The sequence below is a fragment of the Fusarium verticillioides genome, chromosome 10 (assembly GCF_000149555.1).
Source record: "Fusarium verticillioides 7600 chromosome 10, whole genome shotgun sequence".
Lineage (NCBI taxonomy): Eukaryota > Fungi > Ascomycota > Sordariomycetes > Hypocreales > Nectriaceae > Fusarium > Fusarium verticillioides.
The window spans coordinates 344,169-370,977 of record NC_031684.1 but is presented as its reverse complement, the minus strand read 5'-3'; the positions used below and the strand labels follow the sequence as shown (position 1 = coordinate 370,977).

The 26,809-nt window shown below is 47.3% G+C and overlaps 12 protein-coding genes across 12 annotated transcripts; 5 read left to right on the top strand and 7 right to left on the bottom strand.

The window, feature by feature from the left end:
- Positions 1-556: 556 nt before the first annotated feature.
- On the top strand, positions 557-1,102 carry FVEG_13735 (hypothetical protein; the record flags this gene model as incomplete). The annotated part of the gene is made up of 1 exon (XM_018903094.1): positions 557-1,102. The coding sequence occupies one exon, from the start codon at positions 557-559 to the stop codon at positions 1,100-1,102; it is 546 nt and encodes a 181-aa protein (XP_018761978.1).
- A 45-nt stretch (positions 1,103-1,147) lies between these two features.
- On the top strand, positions 1,148-4,231 carry FVEG_17593 (hypothetical protein; the record flags this gene model as incomplete). Its single annotated transcript, XM_018906832.1, has 1 exon — positions 1,148-4,231. The coding sequence occupies one exon, from the start codon at positions 1,148-1,150 to the stop codon at positions 4,229-4,231; it is 3,084 nt and encodes a 1,027-aa protein (XP_018761977.1).
- A 131-nt stretch (positions 4,232-4,362) lies between these two features.
- Positions 4,363-5,647, bottom strand: FVEG_13734 (hypothetical protein; the record flags this gene model as incomplete). Its single annotated transcript, XM_018903093.1, has 3 exons — positions 4,363-4,625; positions 4,694-5,323; positions 5,371-5,647. The coding sequence occupies 3 exons, from the start codon at positions 5,645-5,647 to the stop codon at positions 4,363-4,365; spliced, it is 1,170 nt and encodes a 389-aa protein (XP_018761976.1).
- A 1,301-nt stretch (positions 5,648-6,948) lies between these two features.
- Positions 6,949-8,244, top strand: FVEG_13733 (hypothetical protein; the record flags this gene model as incomplete). The annotated part of the gene is made up of 1 exon (XM_018903092.1): positions 6,949-8,244. The coding sequence occupies one exon, from the start codon at positions 6,949-6,951 to the stop codon at positions 8,242-8,244; it is 1,296 nt and encodes a 431-aa protein (XP_018761975.1).
- A 1,237-nt stretch (positions 8,245-9,481) lies between these two features.
- FVEG_13732 (hypothetical protein) lies at positions 9,482-10,630 on the top strand (the record flags this gene model as incomplete). Its single annotated transcript, XM_018903091.1, has 1 exon — positions 9,482-10,630. The coding sequence occupies one exon, from the start codon at positions 9,482-9,484 to the stop codon at positions 10,628-10,630; it is 1,149 nt and encodes a 382-aa protein (XP_018761974.1).
- Positions 10,631-11,135: 505 nt separating this feature from the next.
- On the bottom strand, positions 11,136-11,831 carry FVEG_17592 (hypothetical protein; the record flags this gene model as incomplete). The annotated part of the gene is made up of 1 exon (XM_018906831.1): positions 11,136-11,831. One exon carries the CDS (start codon positions 11,829-11,831, stop codon positions 11,136-11,138), a length of 696 nt encoding a protein of 231 aa, XP_018761973.1.
- Positions 11,832-11,850: 19 nt separating this feature from the next.
- Positions 11,851-13,795, bottom strand: FVEG_17591 (hypothetical protein; the record flags this gene model as incomplete). The annotated part of the gene is made up of 2 exons (XM_018906830.1): positions 11,851-12,251; positions 12,283-13,795. The coding sequence occupies 2 exons, from the start codon at positions 13,793-13,795 to the stop codon at positions 11,851-11,853; spliced, it is 1,914 nt and encodes a 637-aa protein (XP_018761972.1).
- A 1,615-nt stretch (positions 13,796-15,410) lies between these two features.
- FVEG_13730 (hypothetical protein) lies at positions 15,411-16,652 on the bottom strand. The gene is made up of 2 exons (XM_018903090.1): positions 16,397-16,652; positions 15,411-16,342 (listed from the first exon to the last, which is right to left on the bottom strand). Exons 1-2 carry the CDS (start codon positions 16,565-16,567, stop codon positions 15,482-15,484), a joined length of 1,032 nt encoding a protein of 343 aa, XP_018761971.1. The 5' UTR covers positions 16,568-16,652; the 3' UTR covers positions 15,411-15,481.
- A 545-nt stretch (positions 16,653-17,197) lies between these two features.
- FVEG_13729 (hypothetical protein) lies at positions 17,198-18,817 on the bottom strand (the record flags this gene model as incomplete). Its single annotated transcript, XM_018903089.1, has 5 exons — positions 17,198-17,632; positions 17,682-18,073; positions 18,130-18,321; positions 18,369-18,630; positions 18,677-18,817. The coding sequence occupies 5 exons, from the start codon at positions 18,815-18,817 to the stop codon at positions 17,198-17,200; spliced, it is 1,422 nt and encodes a 473-aa protein (XP_018761970.1).
- Positions 18,818-21,908: 3,091 nt separating this feature from the next.
- FVEG_13728 (hypothetical protein) lies at positions 21,909-22,857 on the bottom strand (the record flags this gene model as incomplete). Its single annotated transcript, XM_018903088.1, has 2 exons — positions 21,909-22,725; positions 22,776-22,857. 2 exons carry the CDS (start codon positions 22,855-22,857, stop codon positions 21,968-21,970), a joined length of 840 nt encoding a protein of 279 aa, XP_018761969.1. The 3' UTR covers positions 21,909-21,967.
- A 994-nt stretch (positions 22,858-23,851) lies between these two features.
- FVEG_13727 (hypothetical protein) lies at positions 23,852-25,459 on the top strand (the record flags this gene model as incomplete). The annotated part of the gene is made up of 4 exons (XM_018903087.1): positions 23,852-23,963; positions 24,013-24,401; positions 24,454-24,600; positions 24,652-25,459. The coding sequence occupies 4 exons, from the start codon at positions 23,852-23,854 to the stop codon at positions 25,408-25,410; spliced, it is 1,407 nt and encodes a 468-aa protein (XP_018761968.1). The 3' UTR covers positions 25,411-25,459.
- Positions 25,460-25,575: 116 nt separating this feature from the next.
- On the bottom strand, positions 25,576-26,508 carry FVEG_13726 (hypothetical protein; the record flags this gene model as incomplete). Its single annotated transcript, XM_018903086.1, has 2 exons — positions 25,576-25,803; positions 25,855-26,508. 2 exons carry the CDS (start codon positions 26,506-26,508, stop codon positions 25,576-25,578), a joined length of 882 nt encoding a protein of 293 aa, XP_018761967.1.
- Between the last annotated feature and the right edge of the window lie 301 nt (positions 26,509-26,809).

The following is a 26,809-nucleotide window of genomic DNA, read 5'->3' as shown; positions in this document are numbered from 1 at the left end:
GGGTAATGTGAAGCTTACTGGGAATAAAGCACATTAGCCTGGGGGTTCGGCACTTGTTGTCGAGAAGTCTGTCGGATGGTTGATTTTTAAGCTTGAATTAATTTCCTTAATTGGTTAGAGGTTGGCAATTAAGCTTAGTATGTCGCTGTTAACTACCCCGAAGAACCGAATCGTCAATACTCAATGATCGTCTCTTGGTACTAGACATTTGTCACTTTTCCCAGCCGAATCTAGCCTCGTATTGGATTGATCACAAGAGATCTTTTCCTGTTGGTCGTTGCCTACCGACGGTAAATCATGTAAATATTGATTACGTTTAGTTGTATGCGATCTCCAAGATTGCATGCTCTCGTAGATATGCATGTAGTGATGGCATAATCCTGGTAAATATGAATATTCACGGTCATCCGTGCGGCTGAGCAAAAAATCAGGCAATGCGTTTTGAAATTTCAGCTCTTCCCCTCATTTTTGCTCCCTGTCTTATGATCATCATTATCACGTTTTGTTGCCTTGAAGCCAAGACGCCCAACGGTAGTGCTTCTAGAGCGTCGTAGAAATGGCTTCATTCGAGACTTCGCAGTCTTGGCTGCCTAAGCGACAACTCGCTGATAGCGGGGATAGCGCTCAGTCCTTGGAGTACCATGATTACACAGTCGGGTGGATCTCTGCTCTTCCGCTTGAGATGACAGCTGCTCGGGCTATGCTAGATCATGGACATGAGCCACTTCGCCAGCATCCACAGGACAGCAACTGTTACGAATTCGGAAGTATCAATGGTCATAATGTGGTTATTGCTTGTCTACCCAAAGCACAGTACGGCAATAACAATGCGGCCATTGTTGCGAATAACATGAACAGGACTTTTCCTCACCTCCAATATCGTCTGTTGGTCGGTATCGCCGGTGGGGCACCCGGTGCAGTTGACGTACGCCTGGGAGATGTCGTGGTCAGCACAGATGCCATACAATACGATCTGGGGAAAGCCTTGCCCAACAATCACTTTCAGCGAATTGCGAACGCCATAAGTCCTCCCCAGGCACTACTGACAGTCGTTTCAAAGCTTGAGGCCAGCCATATAGGAGGACAAAATCGAATGCTCTAGATTCTGGCCGACAGCGTGGCTCGCCTCCCTCATTACGCCAATCCAATGGTTGAAGATCGCCTCTTCCACCATGAGTGCCCCCATACTTCTTCAAGTTCAGACTGTGATCGATGTGACATATCTCAGCTTATAGTCAGGACGGTTCGTCAACACACCCGGCCCGTAATCCACTATGGCCGCGTTGCGTCAGGGAACCAAGTCATCAAAGATGCACTTACTCGAGACAAATTATCGAAAGAGATTACCAACATTTGCTTTGAGATGGAGGCAGCAGGCGTAATGGATACCTTTCCTTGCCTTGTGATCCGTGGTATTTGCGATTACTCAGATTCTCATAAAAACAAGGGATGGCAGGAGTACGCAGCTTTGGTAGCCGCAGCGTATGCCAAAGAACTTCTGATTTCGATGCCCCCTACACTGTCGCAGTCGCGGAAGCGAGCGAGAGTTCAAGAATACAAAGTCTCAGAGCTTATCAGTCCCGACGCAGATGAATGTCTGCAAGCAATGTTTGTCACAGATTCTTCACTGGACCGCGAGAGCATTCTCGACGCAAAGGGCGATATCTGTGAGGGTACTTGTAAATGGATTCTAACGACAGATAAATTCCAGCGTTGGGACCAGAATCCTCCTCATCTGCTCTGGATATCTGCACCACCTGGCATGGGCAAAACATTCATGTCTATTTATCTCTCAAAACACCTTGAGGCTATTTCCAAGAAAGAATCGGGCGTTGTCACTATTTTCTTCTTCTGCGATAATAAGGATGAATCGAGAAACACGGCAGTTGGCATTCTCAGAAGCCTCATGTACCAACTCATTTCACACCAACCAAGCCTTATCAACACAATTATACCGCAGTGGAAACAACAAAAACAACGTCTATTTCAAGAGACCTCATTTACTAGTCTATGGAAGCTCTTTGAAGACATTATTGTCAAGTCAGAGTACAAGACTATATACTGCGTTATCGATGCCCTGGACGAATGCGAAGCCAAGTCTCTGTCACTACTGCTCCGAAAGTTTGAGAGACTTAGTCAGGGACACTTAGACTCATCTCCCAAACTAAGGCTCGTATGCCTCAGCAGGAGATATCCAGAGAACATACCTGAAGCTCTTTTGCTGTTTTCAAAGATGGAATTAGATACCATGGATGCTAGAAACGAGGATATTAATCAGTTCATCTCTTTTCAAGTCCAGGGACTCGCTCAAAAGAAGGGACTCAGCGGTGAGATGTGGTCTAGCTTGAAAGATACTTTCCAAAAGAAATCCGAGGGGACTTTTCTCTGGGTCAGCTTCATGGTTCAAGATTTGCAGAAACAGAGATTGCTTGATTTTGAGGCATCTCTCGAAATGCTACCAGTTGGATTGGATGCAGTTTACGAGCGGATTCTGCGAAGCATCGACTTTGAAAACCGGGGAATGGTTCGTGGCATTCTCTATTGGATCCTCGTCGCTAAGAGCCCTTTAACAATACCCCAGCTGTGCGAGGCAGTCGATATAGGACCTCAGGGGTTCTTGACGCGCGAAAATGTGTGCATGGAGCTAGTCAGGTCTTGTGGGCATTTACTCCAGATAAGAAACAACCGCAAACGATCCTACACGATACAGACCGTGACATTTCTCCACCAAAGTGCAAGGGATTACCTCATGGAATCCGATCGGATGCTCGATTTACATACACCAGGATTTGCCATTCCCCAACTGCACGAGCACGCCACAATTTTTTTGATAAGATACCTCGAAAAGATCAGTGGCCACCCTGGGATTGAAAGTAAATCAATCGATGACATAGAAAAGGATTATCCAATGGCCTATTATGCTGTGGAAAAGTGGTTTCACCACTTCGACACACTACAAGACATTACTCAAGTCATGCAGCAAGGCGCGGGGTTCTTTCAAGGAGATTCAAAAGCCAGGCAAGTGTGGCAAAATCTCTACGATTTCGACGATGACTATGAAGATCCTTTCCCTATACCCTTGTTACATTTGTCCGCCCGTTTATCTCTAAGCGAATTGACCAAGTGGTGTTTGAGAAGTGATGGAGAACTTGATCTCGATGCTGAATGGGGTGTTTTCCAATATACGGCGCTTACCGATGCTTGCGAACAGCAGGAAGAGCACATCATAACTTTACTCCTTGATGCAGGCGCCAATGCCATCGCCGCCCGTGGTTGTCACACCAATGCTCTTGAAGTGGCTTTATCCTACTGCGGCAGACATGTCTTGCAAATCATGGCACAATCAGAACCCTGCAAGGAGTTTCTACTCGACAAGGCTTCTAAAGAAGACGGCAGCTTACTCGAATTTGCTGCCTTGAATGGGACTGAGGATGCGTGCCGCTTCTTAATAGAGGATCTTGGATGGGATCTCACCTGGCAAAACGGGAAATTTGGCCAGTTGGCCCTGGATTCTGCCTTAGAATTTGGGAATTTCAATCTTGTCAGCTGTCTTGTCACAGAGTGGAATGTTCCCATTGGAGACCACTCCGATAAACTCAAAGCGGCTTGCTCCCTTGGTACACCTGCACATGAGTTCGAGCAATGTATACGATTCCTAGTAGATCATTGCTTCGTTAACATCAATGCCACAGACGAGGAAGGCCACAATGCTTTATGTGCCATGTTCCGAACATGGGATCCTTCGACGCTTTCCAGGACAAAAATATTATTACAATTAGGCTGTAGACCTGACCAGCCTGATAGGCTCGGTCTAACACCTATGCATTGCCTTGTAATAAAAAACTCTTATTCTGAGGTACCAGACTTGTTAGAAATCATGGAACTTTTAGTCGGTATGAGTCGACACGGTCTCAACCAAGTGTGCTTAAAGGGACAGACAGTATTGCACTACCTCATCCTAGGTTTACCAGACTTACTGGTGCAGTCACTTAGAATTGCAGCTGGGCCTTCCCCTTCTTTGCTGCTAGTGGCAGTAATTAGCTTTCTGAACTGGGGTGTTGACCGACATATTCGAAATAGTAACGGGTATACTAGCCTGGATATTTTGCGTTTCATTCAGGCCACTATTGACCATGAATGGAAAGGAGAATCTCATTGGGAGGAACTTACGAAGTATATGAATGAAACGATTGTAGTACTTGAGAGATACTCTACTGTTCCTAGACATTAGGACAGCAGCTGAATGTAGGGCAGATGTGGCCATTTATCGGCCATTCTCTCCCGTAGGATTATGAAGTTGAATTCTTATGCGCGTCCTTCACTGATGTGAGGGTATGATAGTGTTGCACTGCTATTTTTTATTCAAAACAAATGACTATACACCAGCTTCTCAGCACTAATTGGGCGCATGTACTCTTCTGGTCGCTGAGTCTTTGACCTCTCACTAACTAAGCCGGTGCCAAGAAGGCGAAACGCATCTGGTGTTACTTTCTCAAGAGCTCCAGGCATCAGTCTCACGGGATTGGGCTCGAGTTGCGCCCTGCCCGATGGAAGTGGCTTACTCAAGAAGTCATAAAACTTCTTTGCGAATACATGCGCATCTGGATTCGCCGGGATGACAGCGTCTGTTTATGATAGTGAGTTGCTGACCGAACTTGCGGGTGAGTTGAGTGGTTAATGTTGATTCACTTACTATAATACCCAACTTCAACACCAAGACCTTCCCAGACAGCACCATAGGCGGGCTTGACAACCAGTAGTGCTGAATCATATTGCCCACCAACTGGGCGTCGAATGACTGCGGGCTTCGCCGAAGGAGCCAAAGTCTCGTGGGTTTTATATACTGTCTGGCCCTCCAAGATACAGTCCAGCGCAATATCGACGCCGTTCCCATTTGTCGCATCCTTCACCTTTTGAACCCAGTCCTCATCTCTATAGTCCACAAGGATATCATAGCTGTAGGGATCATTCCGAAGCATCTCATTCTTGCATGAGCTAGCTGCCCCTATCAGTCGAATAGGTTTTCCAGATTCCCTGGCAGCGATACGAGCGAGCTGTGCAGCATATAGTCCAACCGAAGTCGATGATCCATAAATGAAGAGGTGGGTGACTCTGGTATCGCCTCCGAACGTTTCTTTCGGCGCCAAAGAAAATGGAGATGGCAAGCCAAGACGTCTGAATAGAGCCTGAGCAGCAGTCAAGCCGCACATGCTGATCGTCGAAGCTTCTTCGAAGGTCAGATTGCCAGGAATCTTCCATACGAGATCATAAGGGACGGCGATAAATTCTGCAAAGGCTCCAGGACGATCTTTTACAGATGAAGCTATAATCATCGGTCTTATCTCACGAAGTCAGTGATGAACTTCATACCGCCCTGTAGAAAACCAGCGACTCGTGTTCCGACTTTGACTCTGGGATCAGATGAATCACTGATTTCGGATCCAACTTCAACAACGACGCCAGCAAAGTCCGTACCAACAATTCTTTTCTCTTGTGCTGCAATGGGCGACGAAACGTAGAGTTTGTCTACGGGATTCAGGGCTATCGCGCGCACGTTGACTAGAATCTCGTGGGAACCTGGAGCTGAGCGATCGACATTCTCCACGGTTGCCTTTTTGAGCGATGTTTTCAAGACAAGTGCTTTCATTATGGCTATGGCGAGCGTTAAATTTGATATTCTATTCGTTAGGATAAATCGTGGAAATCATAAACCCTTTATGTGTTTATTCCGGCTTATAAATGCTGGATCCGTCAGCGGGCATCTGATTATTAATTCATCACTCAATGCAACTGCGATTCTGGCCCAAAACAGATCACATGTATTGCGAGATGCTTTTCTTAAGAACGAACAATTACAGGAACTCGGACTTCCGACTAGAGACTCCCCAGCTAGGGAGACTTTGAACTAGGTTCTCTCTGCTAGAATAAGCTCTTAGCTATAAGCCTTAACTGCAAATAACACTTCTAGCCTATAACTTAGATATTAATACTATAATAATTAACTAATAGTTATAATATAAAGCTAATATAATATAAACTTAAATAATAACTCTTTAGCTAGCCTTAAAGGTATATAAAGCTTTAATCTTTTAGCTAAAAAAAGTTAATTTAATACTATATATATCCTAGATTTTTAAAATAGTAACTATATTAATAAGACTAGTCTTTTATTAATATTAATTTTATTAAATACTAGATATTAATAATTATATTAATAAAGCTATAATTATACTTTAAACTATATTAATATATAAAGTAGCTTTATAAAGAAATAATAGTTATATTAACTTTAAGTAATATTATAAAGCTATTATAAAGTATATCTTTATATAAAACTTTAATTAACTAAATAATAACTTTTTTATTAAGTTAGCTTTTTTTAATTATAAGACTATTATTTATATAATAGTTTATAATAGATTTCTTATTAAGGTTACTTAAGTTATTTAGTAAAAGAAGAAAGTATTATTTAGGCTATTAAAATTAGAAAAAAAGGTAACTTAAAAAGTAACTATATAGTTAATTTAGTAAAATTAAGCTTAAATTATATTTATATTTAATATATAAATAGTAGTTTATTAAAATAGACTTTCTATAAGTATAGTATATAGCTATTAGAATTATTAAGAAATACTAATATATAAAAAAAGCTTAACCTAAAAAAAGTTTTATAATAATATATATATTAATATTACTAAAAATAAAGGTTAGAAAGAAGGTTTAAGGTAATTAAAAGGTAGTAGCAGTATTAAGTTTATAAGTTAGTTATTAAGTTAGAAAATACACTTTAGGTTTAATATAATAGAGACTTTAAACTCTATATTGAATGCCCCGTATTTCTCAAGGGTTTGGATTCTACAAGAACTTGCACTCGCAGCCACGTATACCCTATTATGGGGTGATCTCGTTATCTCTAAAGCCGACTTCATGTCATTTAAAAGGGCAACGATGAATCTTGGGATGTGTCATCCAGATCTGAGGGCTATGGCCTCATCTGTGGGTAGAAAAGGTTCGAAAGGTCTTTATCCACACGTTAAGTGGAATTATGTTTCCATGCTCTTCTCAGAAGAGTTCTGGAACATGGGGAATGACCTATTCGAGCTTCTTTCTTCGACAAAACACTGTTACGCGACCAACCCCCGCGATAAAATCTTTGCCTTAATCGGACTCGCGGGTGACAAGACTTTTGGTATTAGACCAAATTACAATAAGACTAAATCAGTAGTCTTTACAGAGTTTGCCTTGAATGTTATATCAGAAACAAGGAACCTTAAGGTCCTCAACTACTCAGACGTGGAAGATCCTAATGACGAAGAACGACTCCCTCTTTGGGCACCCAGGTGGCAACACGAGGCGACTCCTGGTTATTGCGACATGAGTCTCTTTGGTTTCAAATCTTCAAATGGCTTGGAGCTTAATTTGGAATCTTCAATCAACACTCAAGTCTTACCGTTGAATGGTCTATACGTCGATCAGGTCAAAGAGTCTTATGCTCAAGATATAAAGCCAGATCTAAATTGCATGGCTATCGGGAGTATGGTCACCAATCAAAGACGACTACTGAAACATCAGTACGGGTTGGATATGATCAGAGCAATTGCTTTGACGATGATAAAAGGCAGGACCCTGCTGTTATATGCTGATACGGAGTGCAAGCGCCCAACAGACGACTCCTATCTCAATGCCTTCACAGCCTTTGCTTTCCGGTCATTTGTGGCGTCTTTCGTCAAGATCGATGATGGCGAGAGATACCAGAAAGCAATACTTCAGCTGATCAAGATGGCGATCGATGCTCGTCCCCCAATATCACAAAATGACCCCGACTGGGACAGGCCTGGGCTAAGGAAGTTTGTGAACGATAAGCTAGCCCATCTCCATCCAGACAGTATGGAAACTGTATCATCTTACATGGAAGTTCTTGGCAGAATGCCGTGCGACATTGAGGACTTTTTGACATTCGCGCAGGATTTTGGGTACTCTTGCCATAGAAAGTTCTTCATCACGGGAAAAGGCTATATTGGCACTGGCCCTCGTTCGTTAGAGCCCGGAGACTTTGTGTGTATTCTGTTTGGGGGAGACACCCCGTATATCGTCCGCCAAAGGCCATCGGCTAGTGACGAGTATCTATTCCTTGGAACTACCTATGTTCATGGAATTATGGAAGGGGAGGCCATCACCACCTGGCAGGAGCAGAAGGATTCTCAAGATCCAAAATTCCAGGAACGGCTTTTCAAGCTGATATGAAGAAGTCCAAGTTATGTACAAAACAAATGCTAATTGAGCAGCAGTAATTCATGAAATGTCCTGCCAGTAAGCGCCTCTCAACGCTAATCGTGCCTTACAGCTATTTTGACTGTAATAGTCCTTCTGTTTTCATAACGGACGAATGATACTGACTCTTTTATTCAAAGGATAGTGTTGCTGTACAGGAGACTTAATAACTAATTGTAAAAGATAAATAAGTCTCTACTACAATACAGTATATATCTTGCTTGGAAAGAAAAACAGCTAAGAATAATTAGGTAAAGCCGGGCAAGGTTAATCTGAGAATAAAGTAGTAAGAGGACCTTCTAGCTTTATATCTTTAAAATACACTAGGTTATAAATATACTAGTAAAAAAGCTCTTTAGCTATTAGTTAGAGGTTAGATACTTTTTAGCTATTAGCTTAATCCTATATTTTTTAGACCTATAGGGTCCTTTTTCTTTAAAGCTATTTATAGATTAGTTAAGAAGAAAGTCTTTCTAGAGCTATAGGTAACAGATTAGGTTACCCTCTGCTTAAGGAGGCCCCTGGCAGGGTCCCTGAAGGGTCACTGAAGGTAAGCTGGCTGTAGGCCCCCTTAGAGGGTAGTTATAAAATCCCCTCTATAAAGATTAAAGAAAACCTCCTCCTTTTTTAGTAGAGAATTCCCTCTTTTAGTACTGTAGATAGCTTTAAGAGGCATAGTAAGAAGAGGCATAGTAAGAAGAGGCATAGTAAGAAGAGGCATAGTAAGAAGAGGCACAGCAAGAAGACCGTAGGGTCAAGCTAGGTGGAGGCATTTGCCTCGCCTAGGATGACAGCTTGCTGTTAGCATCAGGGTCTTGTAGTCTCGTGAAACACATTATTCACAAGAGCCAATCAAATAACAATTGAATACTGGCATACCACGGTCACAGAGTCAGTTGGATGTATTATTAATTGAATGTCCTGTTCGTATCACCTGTCGCAATTTCCCACGTATCTTGCGTCAATTCGAGGGCCATTGAAGCTCTTTTTGGTTAGAAACGTGGAGGCGTATAACGTTATCGCCAAGCGAATGCGAACGGAATTTCCGGTCGTTAAGCATTCTGGTTTCACCTCCATGGTCGACGAGCTGATTGGTCAAAGTTGACCCATCAAGCAACGTTATGCCCAAGTATTTAAAAGTAGTGAAAGAACATGAGCTCGTCAATTCACTCAACTCACATTTTATGCTTGATCAAGGATAGTCGCCAGCATGTCTCGTCCAAACAAAGCTATCTACATGCTTGCAAACGGCAAACATGAACTCCGAATAATCGAAGAGCCATACATCCCGCAAAAGGCACAATCTCTTGTAGAAGTGCAGTACTCAGCCATCAACCCAGCCGATACTCGCCACTCCTACATGAACATGTCAGAATACGTCGCTGGCTACGAATACGCCGGCATCGTCCGAGAAATTGGGCCCGAGTCTCCCTTCAAAATCGGTCAAGAAATCTTTGGCCAATCGTTGCCGTATGATCATCGACCTAATCATCTCGGCGCTCATCAATGTTTCCTCTTAGCGGAACCTCTCATGGCTTTTGAGAGGCCTGCGCCTCTTGATCCCATCACCGCTGTAACATCTATCGTTGGCAGTGCAACTACCTTTGATGCTCTCTTCAATGTCGCAGGGTATGGTTTCCCGCTCGCTGGCATCACTGGTGACGATCCTAAGAATGAGCCGATTCTTATCTGGGGCGGTGCTGGTGCTGTAGGTCAGGCTGCTATCCAGATTGCCAAGGCAGCTGGCTTCAGTCCCATTATCACGACTGCCTCGCCTCAGAATCACGAAGCTTTGAAGAGGCTTGGTGCAGATGAGGTCTTTAACTATCGAAGCGCAACTGCTGTGAAGGATATACGTGCATATCTGAAAAAGTCCGACAAGTCGCTCAAGACTGTCTTCGACACAGTTTGCGCTGGTCTTGGTGTCTTTGAAGGTCTTACGCCGGAAGAAGAAAAGGCGTTGGAGGGTAAATACGATCAAAGCTCACCAGCCCTTTCCCGGCAGTGCTGTGATCCCAACGTACCCTCAGAAGACCTCCGTCTGGTATCAACTCTTCTCGTCAAGAAGGACCCGATATGGAAGTTTACTTTGAGCGTCAGGGTTGTTGAACAAGTTGACTTTGCAGTTGATGCTCAAGATCGAAGTGACGAGGAGAGAAAGAGGGAGGAGAATAGGATCATTGAGTGGCAGAAGCGTATTGAACAGGGTATTCACTGGCTGGCTGAGAACCATGAACAGTATTGGGAGGCGCCGAGGTTTAGGATCTTGAAGGGAGTGGAGGAGGGGATTCAGGGAATTCGTGATGTTTGGAATGGGAAGGTAAGTCGCGAGAAGCTTGTTATTGATCACAGAGTTTGAGAAGCCATGAGATGATGAGGATGAAAAATGGCAGACTAAGGACCAATTGGAGGCTATAATATCCCAGGATATTTTGAGGAGCTTTGAACTTAGTTACAAGCACCACTCTTTTGTGACCTTTCAGTGATTGATATCGATCTACCCCCAGTCATGTCTGGTACTGCTTTTCAGCACGTAAAATCTGACGAGAAGTCCATCATTACAGACTACTACACTGTTGGCTACCGAGATCTAGATCGGATGCCAGGTTTGACATCCGGGGAGACGGCTTCTAATTATTTTTACGTAGCTTGACATCCTCGCCTATCGACAGCAAAGTATCAAGTCAGGCCTCAAACATACCACAGAGACATAAAGTGGAAAGTCAATGTTCACCACAAAAGACACCACACCATTTGGTTGACATAGTAATATTAAAAATTAAAGAAACCATGAACTATTGCTAATCCAAGTCCCGTCGCCTAAATGTTATACATAGATCCTGTAATCTTAACCGTTTTATCATCTACATGAAGAAAGCAAGGGCAGCTGGGAGAGCCAGCATGAAGCCAGTGCGAACCACGCTGGCACCACTGACGGGAACAGGAGTGGTATGGACGGGAGTGCCGACGGGAGCCGAAGGAGCGGGAGGAACAACTCCGGGCTGGGAGACAACGGGAGGAGGCGCGTAGCCAGCGGTAGTACCAGGAGCCACGGGGACGGCGGTGGTGGGAACAGGAGCTGGGTAGACGGGAACGTGACTGGAGACGGTTCCGTTGCTAGGAGGGTAGGGGACACCGTGAGCGGGAGGGGCGACGGGCTTGCCACCGGTGGGCTTCTCAGGAGTAGGGTATCCAGCTGTAGGCTTCTCGGGAACGGGGTATCCACCAGTGGGCTTTCCGGGGACAGGGACCACAGCAGTGGGCTTCTCCTCACCCTCGGTAGTAGGAGCAGCGTGGCTGGGGACCTCATAGGCCTTGGTGCGAGGGGAAGCAGTGGTCACGACCTGGAAAGTAGACTGGCCCTTGGAAGGCTGAGCAGTCTTTCCCTCCTCGGGGCAGTAGGTGGTGGTGTCGACGATTGTGACTGTGGGAGCAGGAGGGGGAGTAGTAGGAGGGTGGAAGGTCTTGGTAGTTCGGGTCTTGCAAGGCACAATCGTGGTGAGAGTGTCGGTGATGGTGGTGACGGGAACGTGGACCTTGGTGGAGTGGGCGGTGGTCATAGCAGGGACAGCGCCGGTCTCAGTAGCGGGGCAGACGTAGGTGCTCTCGATGACGGTGGATGTGACGACCTTCTGGGTGTAGCGGGCAGGACAGTTGATGACGGAGGCAGCACAGCTGGTAATGGTGTAGACGTGGGTGGAGGTGACGGTGCTGGTGACATCGCCGGTGGCAGTGCCGTTGCCGTGAGGGACGATGGCAGCGACGGAACCGGTGGTCTGGGGCTTGCGAGAGCGGAAGAGGAGCCAGAGATGGGATAAGCGCCGGAGCCAGTACCGGTGGTCTCGGCACCAGCGGAAGCACCAGAGCCAGAGCCAGTGGTCTCAGCGCCGGCAGAAGCAGCTGATCCGGAGCCAGAGCCAGGGATGGGATAGGCGCCGGAGCCAGTACCGGTAGTTTCAGCACCAGCAGAAGCACCAGAGCTAGAACCGGAACCAGGGATGGGGTAAGCACCAGAGCCAGTACCGGTGGTCTCGGCACCAGCGGAAGCACCAGAGCCAGAGCCAGTGGTCTCAGCGCCGGCAGAAGCAGCTGATCCGGAGCCAGATCCAGGAATGGGGTAGGCACCTGATCCAGAACCGGTAGTTTCAGCACCAGCAGGGTAAGTCTCGGAGCCAGATGCACCTGAGCCAGAACCGGAACCAGGGATGGGGTAAGCACCAGAGCCAGAGCCAGTGGTCTCAGCGCCGGCAGAAGCAGCTGATCCGGAGCCAGATCCAGGGATGGGGTAAGCTCCGGAGCCAGAACCAGTAGTCTCGGCACCAGCAGGGTAGGTCTCAGAAGAATCAGCAGTGGCAGAGCCGGTAACGTCAACAGAACCAGTGGCGTCAGGAAGAGCAGAGTCGGGAGTAGAGTCAGAGCCTCCAGCAGGGACAGTAGACAGAGAGACGGCCTGAGTGTGGGTGGTAGAAGGGCCTCCTTGCTTCTCAATGAAGGTACCAGGAGTACCGCGGTTAGGCTGGCAAACCTTGGCCTGAGCAGCAGTAGCAAGGGTGACGGTTAGGGTAGGAGCAAGGCTAAGGTCGAGAATGTCGCCGATCTCCACGTTGAGCTCGACAGCGAGACCAAGAGTGAGAGCAATGAGCTCATCGACGGAGACGACGCAGTTGTCGGTGTTGACGAGAACAGCAGTGTACTCGAAAAGGCTGACCCAGACAGCAATCTTGGCACCAGCCTCGATGTCGAGAACGGGGATGTCAAGCTCGGCAGAAAGATCGATCTCGGTTCGGAGACGGAGGCCAAGGGTGAGGGAAACCTCAGCAGAGAGGTCGACCTCAGCACCAACGCCAATGGGGAGAGCCTTGGCAACAAGACCCTCGAGGGAGACATCAACAATCTCCTTGGTGAGAAGAGAAACTTCGACGAAAGCCTCCTCGCCAAAGGAAAGGTAAACACCAGCGGAGAGGTCAATAGCAGCATCGACACCGACGACAAGGTCAAGAGCGAGAGCAGCACCGGCCTCAGCCTCAAGAAGACCAGGGACCTCAAGCTGGAGAGCAGAAGAAGCGAAAAGTTCAATGGATTCGTGAACAGCAGCGGAAGCAGAAATGTCAAGCTCGAGGTAAGCCTTGATAGCACCAAGACCAATACGCACACGAGGCTCCGTAAGGAAATCCTTCACAAGCTCGAGAGTAGCCTCACCCTCGATCTGAGCATTGGGGAGGTTAAGACCAAGCTTGATGGCGGCAGCAGCGCCAGAAGCAGGAGCGGCGATACCGTCGAAGAGAACATGGTTCTCCCAGCTGTTAGCCAAGTTGCAGGAAGAAGCAAGACCGTTCTTCTGGCTAGTGGCAGAAGTGGTGGGGACGAGGTCAAGGCCCTTGGAGGTTGTGTCAGCAGCGGATGAAGCGCCCTTTCCTCCTCCCAGCGAGACATCGACGTCGAGACCGAGGCCTAGAAGGTGAGGCGAGGCAGTGGCAACAGCCACGAGACCCCCCAAAGCGGGAATCAAACTAGAAAAATGCATCTTTTAAGTAACAAAGGTTAAATGAGTGACTGGAGCGTTTGAAACGCTTCCGAATAAATGAGTGAAAAGAGAGTGACTGGGTTAAAGAAAAGAGTGCAGAGAACTACAAACCACAAGAGCAGAAGAAGAGCATTTTAAACAAAAGAATATCGAACCATCTCCTTGACGATGTCACCTCGTGAAGCGGGAGTTGAAAAGCGGTCACAATTATATCCGGCGATCGCTATTTAACACCCTTGCCGTGCGCTTTACTCCATTGGGGAATTCTCCTGTCAGACATGTGGAGTTGCGTGGCACGCGGGATGAATTAGTCTGGACCTCGTAGACTTTTTAATGGAGATGCTTCCACGTGTTGACGAATAGGAGAGTCATGTTTTGTTTCGGGGGGTTATGGTGATCACGACCGTTGAAACAGGAGATGGGTATAAGAGTGGCTTTTTTCATCCCGGTTGTGGTTTTGATCTGTTATACTATGATCGTCGTATACTCACTTGTCATGAGAGTATCGAGATTGGAGACTGACGTCGGATGTAGGGAGTTACGGCGAGGGAGACGTACGTACGCAAGGAGCTTTACTTTTTCCCGCGGTTCAGTTGAGGTCTGAGCGTACATGCAAACTGCCGGTCAGCGAGATGACAGTCAACTGAGACAAAATTTGACAAGAGGGTCCAAGAGCCGATAAGCCACGCACGGCACAACGGCAATACAAACTGACTTATCATCCGGTCTAGAATAAACTCGTTCGCCCGCTGCGTAAACAGAGCCATTCATCACTTCGCTCGTGTCAGGGCGCAAACTTCGCTTACGACTCTGGTCTCACAGGGGGTTAGTGGGCCAAGGTACCTGTAGATCCTACGCGCCAAGGATACAAGCTAGAATAGCGGATTGGAAGATCATGTCTTGGATTTTGAACGCATGCCATGCGGCGAGATTTAAGTGTGTTGAGCGTGTTGATCATGACTCTTGACCAGTGTTGCGAAGTGGCGCAGGGTTGGACCCTGAAATGGTGCGAGTTGTGCAGGAAATGGCAATTTCCTTACTAAACTCTCGACAAGTTTTGCTTTTGGCGGAATTGTTCGACCAATTAGTTGGCCTGGGTTAGAGTTGATTGTTACGTAGAAGCTTTTTGCACTGCGCCTGATTGAACTGCCAGGGTTGTATTCACTGTGGCTGTGAAACTATAGGAAATTGGATCGCTATGGATACTGTTAGCTACCCTAGAGAGGACGGTCAACTCCCGAATGCAGGCTTCCTCGACAGAATATGGTCTGTAAATATTCATGCCCGTTGAAGATAATATTCTAGGGGGCATTTAAAGTAGGTAGTACTATGGATTTCTTGTGTTTCCCCCGAGCGTTCCCAACCAGTAATGTGAGAAGCTTGCGAATCAACACTGGACATTGTTAGCATACAACACCATGGATAACAGATCAATTCAATCCATGATTCGTCCGCCGACAAGGAAATTTCTGCTGCCCTGTGCTTTTGATTAGGGTTTTAGATCATTTTGTTGATCGATTATTAGTTCTGGACTTGCTTATACCATGCGCATGTCTACGAAATCGGAATGGTGTTGCCAAGACATAGGCGCTCTGTTCACGAGTCCAGTATCCGTATATCCGAGAGGTTTGGTACCATATTATTAATATCATCTAAAAATATCCCCCGTCTATGAGTCCGATCAAATTACAAGTCCTCATTTCTATCATCCTCCTCCTCCTTCTTCGACCCCCCATCAAGACCCTCAAACAGATCAACACCCCAATCCTTCCCAGGATTCAAAAACCTATACTTCTTATCTTTCTTCGCCACCTCCTTCAACTCCCCCTCCGTAAATGTAATATCCTGCGATCCAAAGTTCTCATCAATGTACTTCTCATGCGTACTCTTGGGAATCACCACAGTACCCCTCTGCTGTCCCCACGCCAGCACCGTCTGCGCCACCGTCGCGTTTTTGCTAGCGGCGAGTTTCGTCCAGAATTCATCGTGTAGAATGCTCGGGATGTCGGGGTTGTAAGTTGGGTTTGTGTTGGCGAGTGGTGAGTATGCAATGACTTTGATGTTTTCGCTGGCGTGAAAATCGACAAAGGATTGTTGTTGTAGATAGGGATGTGTCTCGAATTCGTGAGCGTAAGGGCGGATGGTGGCGATTTTGAGAATGGTCTTGATATCCTTCGGCGCAAAGTTGGAAATGCCAATATTGCGCGTTAATCCATCGCGAACGAGCTCCTCCATAGCCTTCCAGGTATCCACGATAGACGTGTCATTGTCGAGATCCTTAGTATCGGGAACCCAAGCAACGGGCCAGTGAATGAGGTACAGATCCAGGTACTCGACGCCCAGATTGGCGATAGACTTTTCGATGGCTTTGCGCACGAGAGCAGGCCGATGATCCGTGTTCCAAAGCTTACTCGTCACCCAAATCTTATCGCGCGACACGCCCGAAGCCCTGATGCCCTGCCCAACCTCCTCCTCATTTCGGTAGATAGCAGCAGCGTCGAGGTGGCGATAGCCCGCCTTCAAAGCATATTCCACCGCATGCGCAACCTGTACTCCCATTAGCACCTACTGTAGTCTCGTGAACCTCGTATCCGAACTCACATCTCCCTTCTTAGCCAACCAAGTCCCCAGTCCAAAGGCCGGAATCGGGTGGGTTTCGTTCCCCGTCTGCATAGCGGGGGGTCCGCCACTCAGTGACGTGGCCACTGAGAGGATGGTGTAGGTAACGACGCTCACGAGCGTGAGGAAAGAAAATGCCCTCACGAAGCTCATTTTGTTTCTTGTGAGAATGAGCGATGAGGGTTTGTAAAAAGGTGATGACTCGCAATGAGGAGAATTATTAGTAACTTTTTTTTTTGCCGTAGGCCGAGCTTCCGGTTGGTTAGTGGAGTGAGCACGGAACTGCAGGGGTTCAATGATGTCATTACATAAGCGGAGATGACGATGACAATGGGGCTGGGGGCAAGGTTTGGCGATGGCATCATGTGACTCATTCAGACGTTATCGCGATAAGTCATCATTGAAGCATTTCCATACTTCTTCAAGCTCGGTTTGGTGGTGAGGATGGTGTTTTCATCACTCGAGAGCTGCCTTGCCTCTATGCATCACTGCCATCTTGGTAGGTCATGACCATTTTGACATTCTAAGTGATGAAGAAAAAGAAATGGGTATTCTATTGTTATCTGGTATTTCAGTGTTACACTCTATAATGACCGTTCCAAATGCATCTCATGCTTCGATAGCTCATCCAGTAATGTGCCCGCACAGCAAATGACAACTCGTACATAAGCCTCTCGCTCAAAACATCTTCGCTTCACATTCAAAGCCACTCAAGAGGCCAGTCTCGAGTGTATCTCAGCCACCATCTTCGGCCCGAGATCTAAGTCACAAAGCTCAAGCCATTTAGTGACCAGCAGAGCCAGAGTTGGAGTTATCAGCGCAAGACCACGGGCTTGATCCCCCATTAGCCTTCATCGAGTTATTGATACCAACAATCGAGCCGTAGGTGCCGGCAACCATCATAAAGGTTCCAGCCACGATGACAAAGACACTCCAGCAAACCATAAGACACCACTTGAGTGACTTTTCAGTCTTGCCCTTGTGCCAGTTGTCAAAAAGCCAAAAGCAGCCATAGGGCTGGAAGCACATCAACGTGCCGAGAAGAGCTCCGATGAGAGACACCAGGCCGCCGAAAACAGGGATGGCGCTGGCGATGATATACGCGATGATGGTTACGCTTCCTGTGCAGGCTAACCAAGTACCCCAATGCACGATGCCATTGGAGTTAAGGTGCTTTGTACCGCGCAGTAAGCGGATGAACATGTACTTGGCGGGGATCTTGGCGGGTTAGTATATAAGTCACTGGGAAGACAGGGAGAACACTCACGTGAGTCATAAGCATAGCAGTCACGATAAGACCAGGTAGGGCAAAGCCGTAGCAGACTTTCTTCATGAGAATGCCAGCTGAACCGAGAGCAGGGGATGTAACATAAGAACCGCAGTAGTAGTAAACCACGATTCCGATGGTGATGTACGTGATTGTCACGATGGATTGGCAGGTCAATAGCGAGCGCGTGTAGTGCTTCGGCTCACGCATCTCAGCAGCAATCTGGAAGAACGCAGGTGTACCCGAGAACGCAAAGATATGCGACGACACAGCCGTGATACCGTCAACGAAGCTAGGATGGTTGAAGAGCTTCCAGTCAGACTCCCAGTGTCCTCCCTGCGGCGCAGCAGCAGGTCTGTCCTGCACGCCCACAGCGACAGTGACACAAAAGACTAATTTCTCGTGTTAAACTTGGATCTCGTGAGATGGAAGGGGGGCTTGAACTTACTGGCCGTCATAATGCAGACGAGTCCGATCCACGCTAACCAGCCAATCTTGCCGAGCGTGCGGATGCTCGCAAAGAAAAAGCCCAGAATAGCTGCCACGGCAACGAAGACAGCTGTGCAGGCTGCGTGTGTAGAAACCGAGTTAAGACCGATTGAGATACCGAGCATCGCTGAGCCAGCAACGAAGATCCAGTCTGCGAATCATCAGCACCCTCAATCTTCACGGAGGAATGATGCTTACATAGCATAAAAACAGTCGCGAGGACTTCACGACCAATCCGCCCAAACATCAACTGTCCCGCGTCGTCGATACCGTAAACTTGCGGATGTCGTCGCTTGAACACGCCGATCATGTAGTCTGACCATGTTGTTATGGCTGACACGACGATGAGACATATGATTCCGGGGATGAGACCCAGAGCGTCGAAGGTCTGGGGAATCGATAAGACTCCAAGGCCGATTTGCGTTTTTGTCATGAGTGCGACGGTGGCGATCCATCCGACCTGAATATCATTAGTAACTGTGAAGAAAACGGACCGGGGTTCGTACGTTGCGGTAGTTAGGTCCATCTTCCGAAACTTCACCAAAGACAGCGTCAATAGTCGTTCCCTCCTGCGTACATCTCGACGGCGAGCGCTGAAGATCATCAACGCCCTCAATATCACGAGGGAGTTCTTCCTTCTTCGCCATGATGAGATATCTTTTGAACAAAACGTTTCTTCAAAACGGTATCTTGGGTAAGTGAACGTATGGAGAAAGGGACAAGAGTCTGGAACGGGATGCAAGAATCTGGGGAAGATGGAGCCGGGAGCGTCATGTCCTTATAAATCTGACCCTTTCTATGACTACAAGAAACTGAATTACCCCGGATTATATCGTGTATCTCGCACCCTGCTCCACTATGACTCCATACCACTATCATCCGGCGTTTCCATGCCTGGGGAGGGTCTCGGTGGAGTTTTGAACGGGGCCTGGGGTTCGAGATAGGTCGTCTTCGGTGAGACTTTTTGACCAATTGAGTTTTGCGTGATATAATATTTTTGTTTGGAATAGATTACTGTATCTCATGTCTCACATCAAAGATGATAATACTGGAGATTTTGTTATCGTACTCTCATTGTGCCTTGGAGGATCATCTATCAACACCATGTAAACAGATAAAACAACGCCGACGACTGATAAATGCCCAAACTCTATTCTCAACCTCTCTGTCAAGATGATTTATCCACTCTGAGACATTTGCAAGTCTAGCCGAAGCCAGTGTCATTAATCCGTAATCGTCTCTCCGTTCATTACTCGCCAAACCGTCCAATACGCAAAGTTCACTCACGGCGTCTCGGAGAAAAAAAACGCTCACAAAAGTTCATATCCACTTTATACCCCCTTGGTTTATGTCGATCAGCCTGGGTTCGGTATCACGGCGTTGAGAGCCGATCACGCTAGCGCCAAGCTCCGAAGCCGTGACGGTCATCTGATAAAAAGCATTGCTGCCACCGAGAAACAACAAAATGAGGCATATTCGCCACGTTTATGAAGTTGCAGTGTGAGGCATTTGTGATCTTGTGCCTGACAATCCCGAGTTTTTTCCTTGGGGGTTATGGCTGCAAGAATGCTTCTGGAAGGCTCGGCTGCATGCTTCGAGAATTTCTGTGGATCTTGGCGGGGAATTTGGGGGTTGGGATATGTCGAGTTTGCAAATTTGTAACTGTGTTTGGAAGGGCTCCGGGGTCGATGCCGGGGCCCGTAACGGACTTTAGTTGTGAGAACCGAGTTATAAATTACATAAGGGTATGATGCAGTGAGCAGCTGTACATGGTCTGGGGATGTCGTGCTGCTAGGTTCTCCTTTCATCAACATGCTATATCCTTTCAGAACTGCTGTGTCGGTGAAATGTCATACGTTGAGTGTTTATTTATAGAGAGTCATGCAAGTAATGATGATGGACTTCGTGGCAGCAATGCAACGCTGTGCGGAATCATCCCGATGTGAAACACCATCAACCCTTGATTGTAATACTGTACGAGATGTCTAGCATTTCAGCTGCCATGGTTTCGCTCTGGGGTAACAAGCTTATCTCTCAATGATCATGTCGTCATCAGCCGCATAAGCTTTCGGCATTCCCGACACCCGCTGATCGACTATCTTATTCCCGTTCATGGAGGGTAGCACTTTGCATAAACTTGCTGTCAGCATGAACTCAAATAATCCGCTGCCAGCAGAAAAACGGCAAGAATAACCTCAGTAGGTATGAATGTCTCACGGCGAATAGGGAGTATATCATGGAACCCGGGCCCGCCGACTCATGATAAGAGCACGTTCCTCAGAGTTATCCAAGTTCCTTCGGCTCGACATACGCTTTGGAAAGTGAGGCGAGCACCGTATGGGGTAAGAGTTTTGCCGCTCAGAACGCTGAGACCGATTTGAATCGTTGGTTCAGAACGGAACGGAAACGGACGAGTGCGTCGATATGGTTATGGGGATACCAGGGGCTTCGCCTTTGCCAATCGGATAAGTATCCGTCAGGTTCCTCCACTCAACGTTTCAAACAGTGAACATGGATGCTGTTCTGAGAAGTGGCCAGCTCACTCTGGTTCGATTTGACATGTTTATGGTGATGCAGGTAGAAGATAACGGCCTGATTCCGTCGCGCGGGTTTGGCTCCCGAAGAATGGCGATGGAGCCTCACGGTGTAGAAGCCGATATCAAGGAAAGATTTCGCATAGTTCTGTTTTTGGACCTTTTTACGAAATGCCGAATCATGTCCGGTCATGGCAAACTTCACAACAACAGGCCACTGATCTCCAGTCGCTTCATTATCATAAACTTGTCAACGTATGCCTTTGGCCTGTTCGACCTTTATACCACTATGGCATGAGTAAACCCACACAGTTACATGCTGGGGCTGGACATGCCTTGATAAGGGCTACGCTTAAGGCATTGACCGCTCAATGGGATGCGCCCTCGATCGGCTGGTAGCCTAGACTTACACCGAGCAGATGAAAACAAGGTTTTCGTTGCGAATGCGGCATGGACTGAATATTTGTTCTTGTCAATAAGCTATTCGCTTTGCTAGCCCGTGACAAGACTAGACTCTTGGGAGTGTGATATCAAACTTGGGGGTAACTTAGGATGAGCTAAATGAAGTGTATATCTACCATCTTACAGGGGGGTTCTTGATCTGTTGTAGCACCAAGCTTGAGAAAACGTGCATCTATCATAGGGATGCTATGCGCAGTACGGACCTCACTCATTCTGCGCTGCATGCTGCAATACTGTCGTCACAACAAAGCTGTAAAGCTGATACCTGAGTCAACGTCTGCCTCAGGAGTCTGGCTCTCTTTCACATATGTTGCATATCACTTGTGGCGGAGACTGAGGGTGAAACCCAATGTCTTCAAGTGGCCTAGGCTCAGCATATATTGGAGTCGGTCAAAAGTATATAGCTCTACCATATCAACTCGAACGACTTAGCAACACAGCAGCCATGACCGTTCAGCCTCTGCGTCACATACGCTGCCTGCACACCAATATCGTCCATGCTGTTTAGTGCATGAAGAAGACCGAAAGCTAAGCTACTCAAGCTAATGAACTCAGTACCGTACCAGGGAGTGGCAGTGGCATTTAGTGCCGATAGGCTCAGGCTCCTGTCTCTTGTGAACTTGGAAACCTACTGATGCATCAAGACAGGACCATGAGGATGTACTGATGCGAGGGTTCCGTTGGTGAATGTCAAGAAATACTAAACTGGCAAGATCTTGTATCCCAGCTGAGCAAAGTCAAGTGGACGTAAGTGGACTCTTATTCTCAATAAAGCGACACGCATCAAATACACAAATTCTATCAAACTTCCAAAGCAGTGATCGAAATGGGGTTAAACCCGCTAGGACTTCCAGTGCCAATATACCAGAAATCTGTCGTTCCCATACCCGTCGACCGTCGCTCCGTGAAGAACCGATCGTATACATCATTCTGTGGAGTAACACAGGACAGTCCAACACCCTCAACAGTCTGGCAAGTAGTCTGAGGCGCAGTACACGAGAAAACCCCACCAGCAACCTCGCACTTCAAGTAGTCGTACCCCTTATTAGTACCTGTGTGGCTAGGATTACAATACGCGATTGTAGGTGGACTCGAAGTGTCAGGCGAAGATCCGTAGTAAGCGCACACGTATGTTCCTCCATTGGCATCCTGCAGACGGCCGGTCAAGGGCTCGATGTTGAAGGTTCGTATTCCGCCGGTTTGAGGGAGGGCGGGGTTGAAGACGAGAACGGATGTCATTTCGATGTTCCCTTGGGGCTGGGCATTGTTAAGATTTCCGCCGTTGGCGAGGAGGGAGTATGTTGGGTCGGCGGCTGGTGCGGTGCTTGTTGTCTCAGCCTCTGAGGTGGTTGCGGCAGATGTTTCGGCTTCTGATGTGACGGCTATCGTGCCTGAAGCAGTCGTGACGGTAACTGAACCCTCCAAGGTCGTTGTAACGGACAGTCCGGTAGTGGTTGGGAGCTCTGCTGTCTCCGAAGCTATGGTGGTCGTTGTATCTCCCAGAGCTGTTGTTACTGACGATTCGGTGACTCTAGTCACGTCTGACGTCGCGGCAGAAGCTAACCGTTACAGTTAGTAAAAACCCCTTCCCCATGAAGCTTGTACTTACTTGTGCCAGAGGGCTTACACGGGCTAGCCATAGCGGCGTCGGCGATAAGGCCGACAGCCAAAAGAATGAACCTCTGATGCATTGTGGCGTCCAAACGATTGACGAAGGTGAGAAGTGAGACGCACGACAAGAAGGCAACACAAAAGAGAGGATGGGTGATGGTAGTTATGAGGAATTAGACTCTGTCAATTCTGCTCTGCTCATCTCACGGAATCGATAGTCTTGCTCTAGCTCGTGGACTAGACCTCCCAAAGAGTGTTTTGACAAACCAGGCGATGGGTTAATTGTTAAGGATGAGACGCTACTGCAGGGGTGACAGTTTTGCTAAACCGAATCAGGAGTCAGGCTAAAATTAGCATTAGTCGCAGCAGATACAGGGTAGTCAAAGTCAACTGAGTCTGGGAAATATACTTGTATCATCTTATCCCAAGAGTTGGATGTAATTATAGAACCTACGGAAGTTTTGGGGTAGCAGAAGGGTGAGAGTTTAGTTGGCCTTTTGAACGCTTAGATGGGGAATCATTCCACTGACTACAACAAATTAATGGTACTAAGCTGTACAGCTGATGTTGGTTTTATGTGTGTTGGGGAATAAGCTAGCCTGTCCTAGCCGGATGCAAGAAGCCATTTGCACCTGGCATAGATTTCGCCTAACTGAATATACAGTAAACACAAACAGCATTAATTGTGCTGAGATTCCTTAAACCCGGCTGAGCCGGCGCTGCCATGTTGTTTGCCGCGTTGATGCTGGCATCAGATGCTTGGAGCAGAAGACTAAACTAAAGAAGGTATAGACTGTTTCCGACTCTTTGACCTTTTAACCGGAAATAGCTCAACGATAGGTAAATTTAATTGGCTGGCTCGTCTGGGCAGCTCCACCTGAACCTCCAAGTCTACAGCTGAGATATGAAATCGAGTCCACGGGCGGCCTTTCTACACGCGTACATCAACAAACCTAACATATCAATGACAAAGGTAAAGCCGGGGCAGCGAGTGCGAGCCAGATCGCAGAGAAGTCGGTCTGGCTGTTTGACCTGCAGGTGAGTCCACCCCGTTGAAGACTGTGCCGGGTATTAATGGACACCGCAGGAGTGAGTCACCAGAAGTATGGGGTCGTACAGATTGCTCACATGATCTACCTAGTCCGTCGTGTCAAATGTGATGAGGCACGGCCCTCATGTGTAAAGTGTAAGGGCGCTGGTGAGCGCTGAGCAATGGTGAAGCTAATGATCTACAGGCACGTCAACTGGTCGTACCTGTGACGGCTACGAAGAAGCAGCAGAACAGCAGTCACCGATTCAGACTGTTATTGCCGGATACGCTAACTCCCAGGAAGCGCGCTCTATCCAATTCTTCATCGAGCGCACACTGTCTCAACTAACATCCTTCTTCCCTGATGAGTTCTGGGGGATCAGCGTATTGCAGGTTGCTCAGTACGAGCCCAGCATTTCTCACGCCCTGGTCTCATTTTCGGCATATCACGAGGCTTTTACAAACGGCATACCTGGGTATAAGAGTCCGTTCGCATTAAAGCATTACAATCTGTCTATCAAGGAGCTACATGCTTCTCACAGCTCGCTGTCGCATGTCCACTTAGTGTCTTGTTTAGTTTTCATTTGCATTGAGGCAAGTATGGCCATTAACCTTATTCATGAGCCATGCAACTAACCGTAAATAGATCTTGCAAGGACATACTGAAACTGCAATCAGATTATTCAAGCATGGACATCACATGGTGAGCCAGTTCCGTCAAGCTACAGGACAAAATGGCATCCTTGATCATGTGAAAACCCTGTTTAACCGGCTCGCGTTGCAGGTTGCTATAGTAAGCAAATTCGCACTTAAAAGTTCCATAATTCTAACTCTTCTTTTCCAGCTTGTAGGCGACGTGATGCCTCAAATTTCCCTAAAGTGTTCTTCAGGCTCGCGGTTGACGATGGTCAACACCAACTACATATTTAGCTCCCTATTGGAAGCCAGGGAAGCTCTTTATGCTATTCTGGCGTTAAGATTAACGGAAGCGGCGGGAAATTCTGTACTAGTCACTGCATTTTCTCAGTGGTCCCAAGCATTCGACAACTTCATCATTTCCCGTGGTGCACTATCGTTCTCTCCCAACGAGCAAAGATCACTTGCACTCATAGACTTACACCGCCGATACTTCAACATAGTCCTGCCCTGGGAGAGTGTGCACAACCACAAAGACGTACTCAGCCTTGACAACCGCACAAGTGACTTCGAGGAGCTAGTAGACTGTGCCAGCCGTGTTCTGGGTCTTGAAGCAACAGACACCGTGTCACAAGCAGCCCCTCTATTCCACCTTGAAATCGGAGTGGTACCTGTTTTGTTTGTGATAGTCGCATGGTGTCGCGATCCGGGAATTCGCCGGAGGGCAATCTCATTGCTGATGTCCAGGCAGGCTCAGGAGGGCGTTTGGAGCAGCCATTTGACTGGAAGAGTTGCACGGCGAATTATGGAAGCAGAGGAGGAAAAGTTAGATGTACGCAGTTGCAAAGACGTTCCTGGTCCGAGGAGGGTAAGAAGCGTATATGTATCGCTGGGCCCTGGAGAGAGACAGGCAATGATACGATATGAACAACAGGATAGAGAGTGGGAAGAAGTTATTGGATGGTAAATAAGATATGGCGATGTGTAATAGAGTTCGAATCTTATTTTACAGGGCCCAATCTACTGGTACTCTTCTATGTTAGCTAAAATCTCATATTCTCAGTCCATATTGATGTACGCTGAGATCAATACTAAACGTATGGTCATTTGAACTAGCCTCAGAAAGAAAAACTCAAGATACCTCGCCCAACTGTATTTCGGTATGCCTTTTGTTTCTCTGCCAAAACTTCGGCATGCTGGCCTCTTTGCTGCCCATAACGCGAGCCGGATGAACCACGTTGAACGCTACCAAAGCAATTAGCATGGGTAGAGAGTCAAGCGCATACTGGTAAGCCTCGTGACGCGGGATGTCACTGTCAAGGCCTTGAGAGTATTCTATAAGACGGAAGATGATTCGCAACTAGATCTCGTTAGTCATATGGCTTCATCAGTCGGTTGAGTGTCTACTTACTACAATAAGAGCTAGTGCAATGAACATAGCATAAAAGAGCATCATAACAGATCTCTTCTGCGTTCCTGAATCTAAGCCCAAGTTCGATCCGCGAAGCCTGCGGAAAAGATGAACTCCGAAGACAGCGAAAACGAGAATGAAAAACAGCTGGAGCCCGACTCCGCCCATGTAGACATGCAGAGCATCGAGCTTCTCTGCCAGCGTCTTATCCTTTCCAGTAGCAGCCTGCGCCGCACCATAAACCTGAACAATAAAAGCGATGATATCCAATATCACAAAAATAAACCCAAACTGCCAAGCCTTAACGCCATACAATCTTCCATCCGGCGTATAGCACCACACCATGCGCCCAAATACCATGTATGCAAATGCGTTGGTCCACAGCGGCGCGACGAGAATGACGACGAACCATGTGGCGTAGTAGTCAAAGCTAGCTGGGTTGTAGATGCTAACAGTGCGGAATATGTAGGTAAAGACTTGCCAGAAGGCCGACATAATAATGACCCAGCAGTACGTTGATCGGTATTGGATGGCTTGGATGAGATGAGCGACGGTTGTGAGGGTAAAGAGTACCAGGAATAGGATAGAGGCAGCTGCGGAGGGACAGAAGTTCCATTGTGTGTTTGGGACTTGGAGCGCGTGGCATGTTGACATGGTTGCTGAAGATGGTTTGGAACACCGGCCGATAAGCACAACGGAGAGGAGCCTGGCTCAAGGCGAAGATGATGGGATTGAATGGCAAGCTGAGATGTCCCCGTGTCTATTCTTATACCCTCAAGCAGGCATTTTGAGGTGTTCCACTTGGGCTTCAGCTGGTTTAGCGTGTGATAGGTTGGCTGATGTGATTGGCTGGCTCGTCTGGGCATCCTACTAACTAATTACAACCCCGGTTCTTTTATTACGTATGTCCTTGTTTTGGAATGTCAGATCTTTATTTTTAATCGGGCCAAGAGGG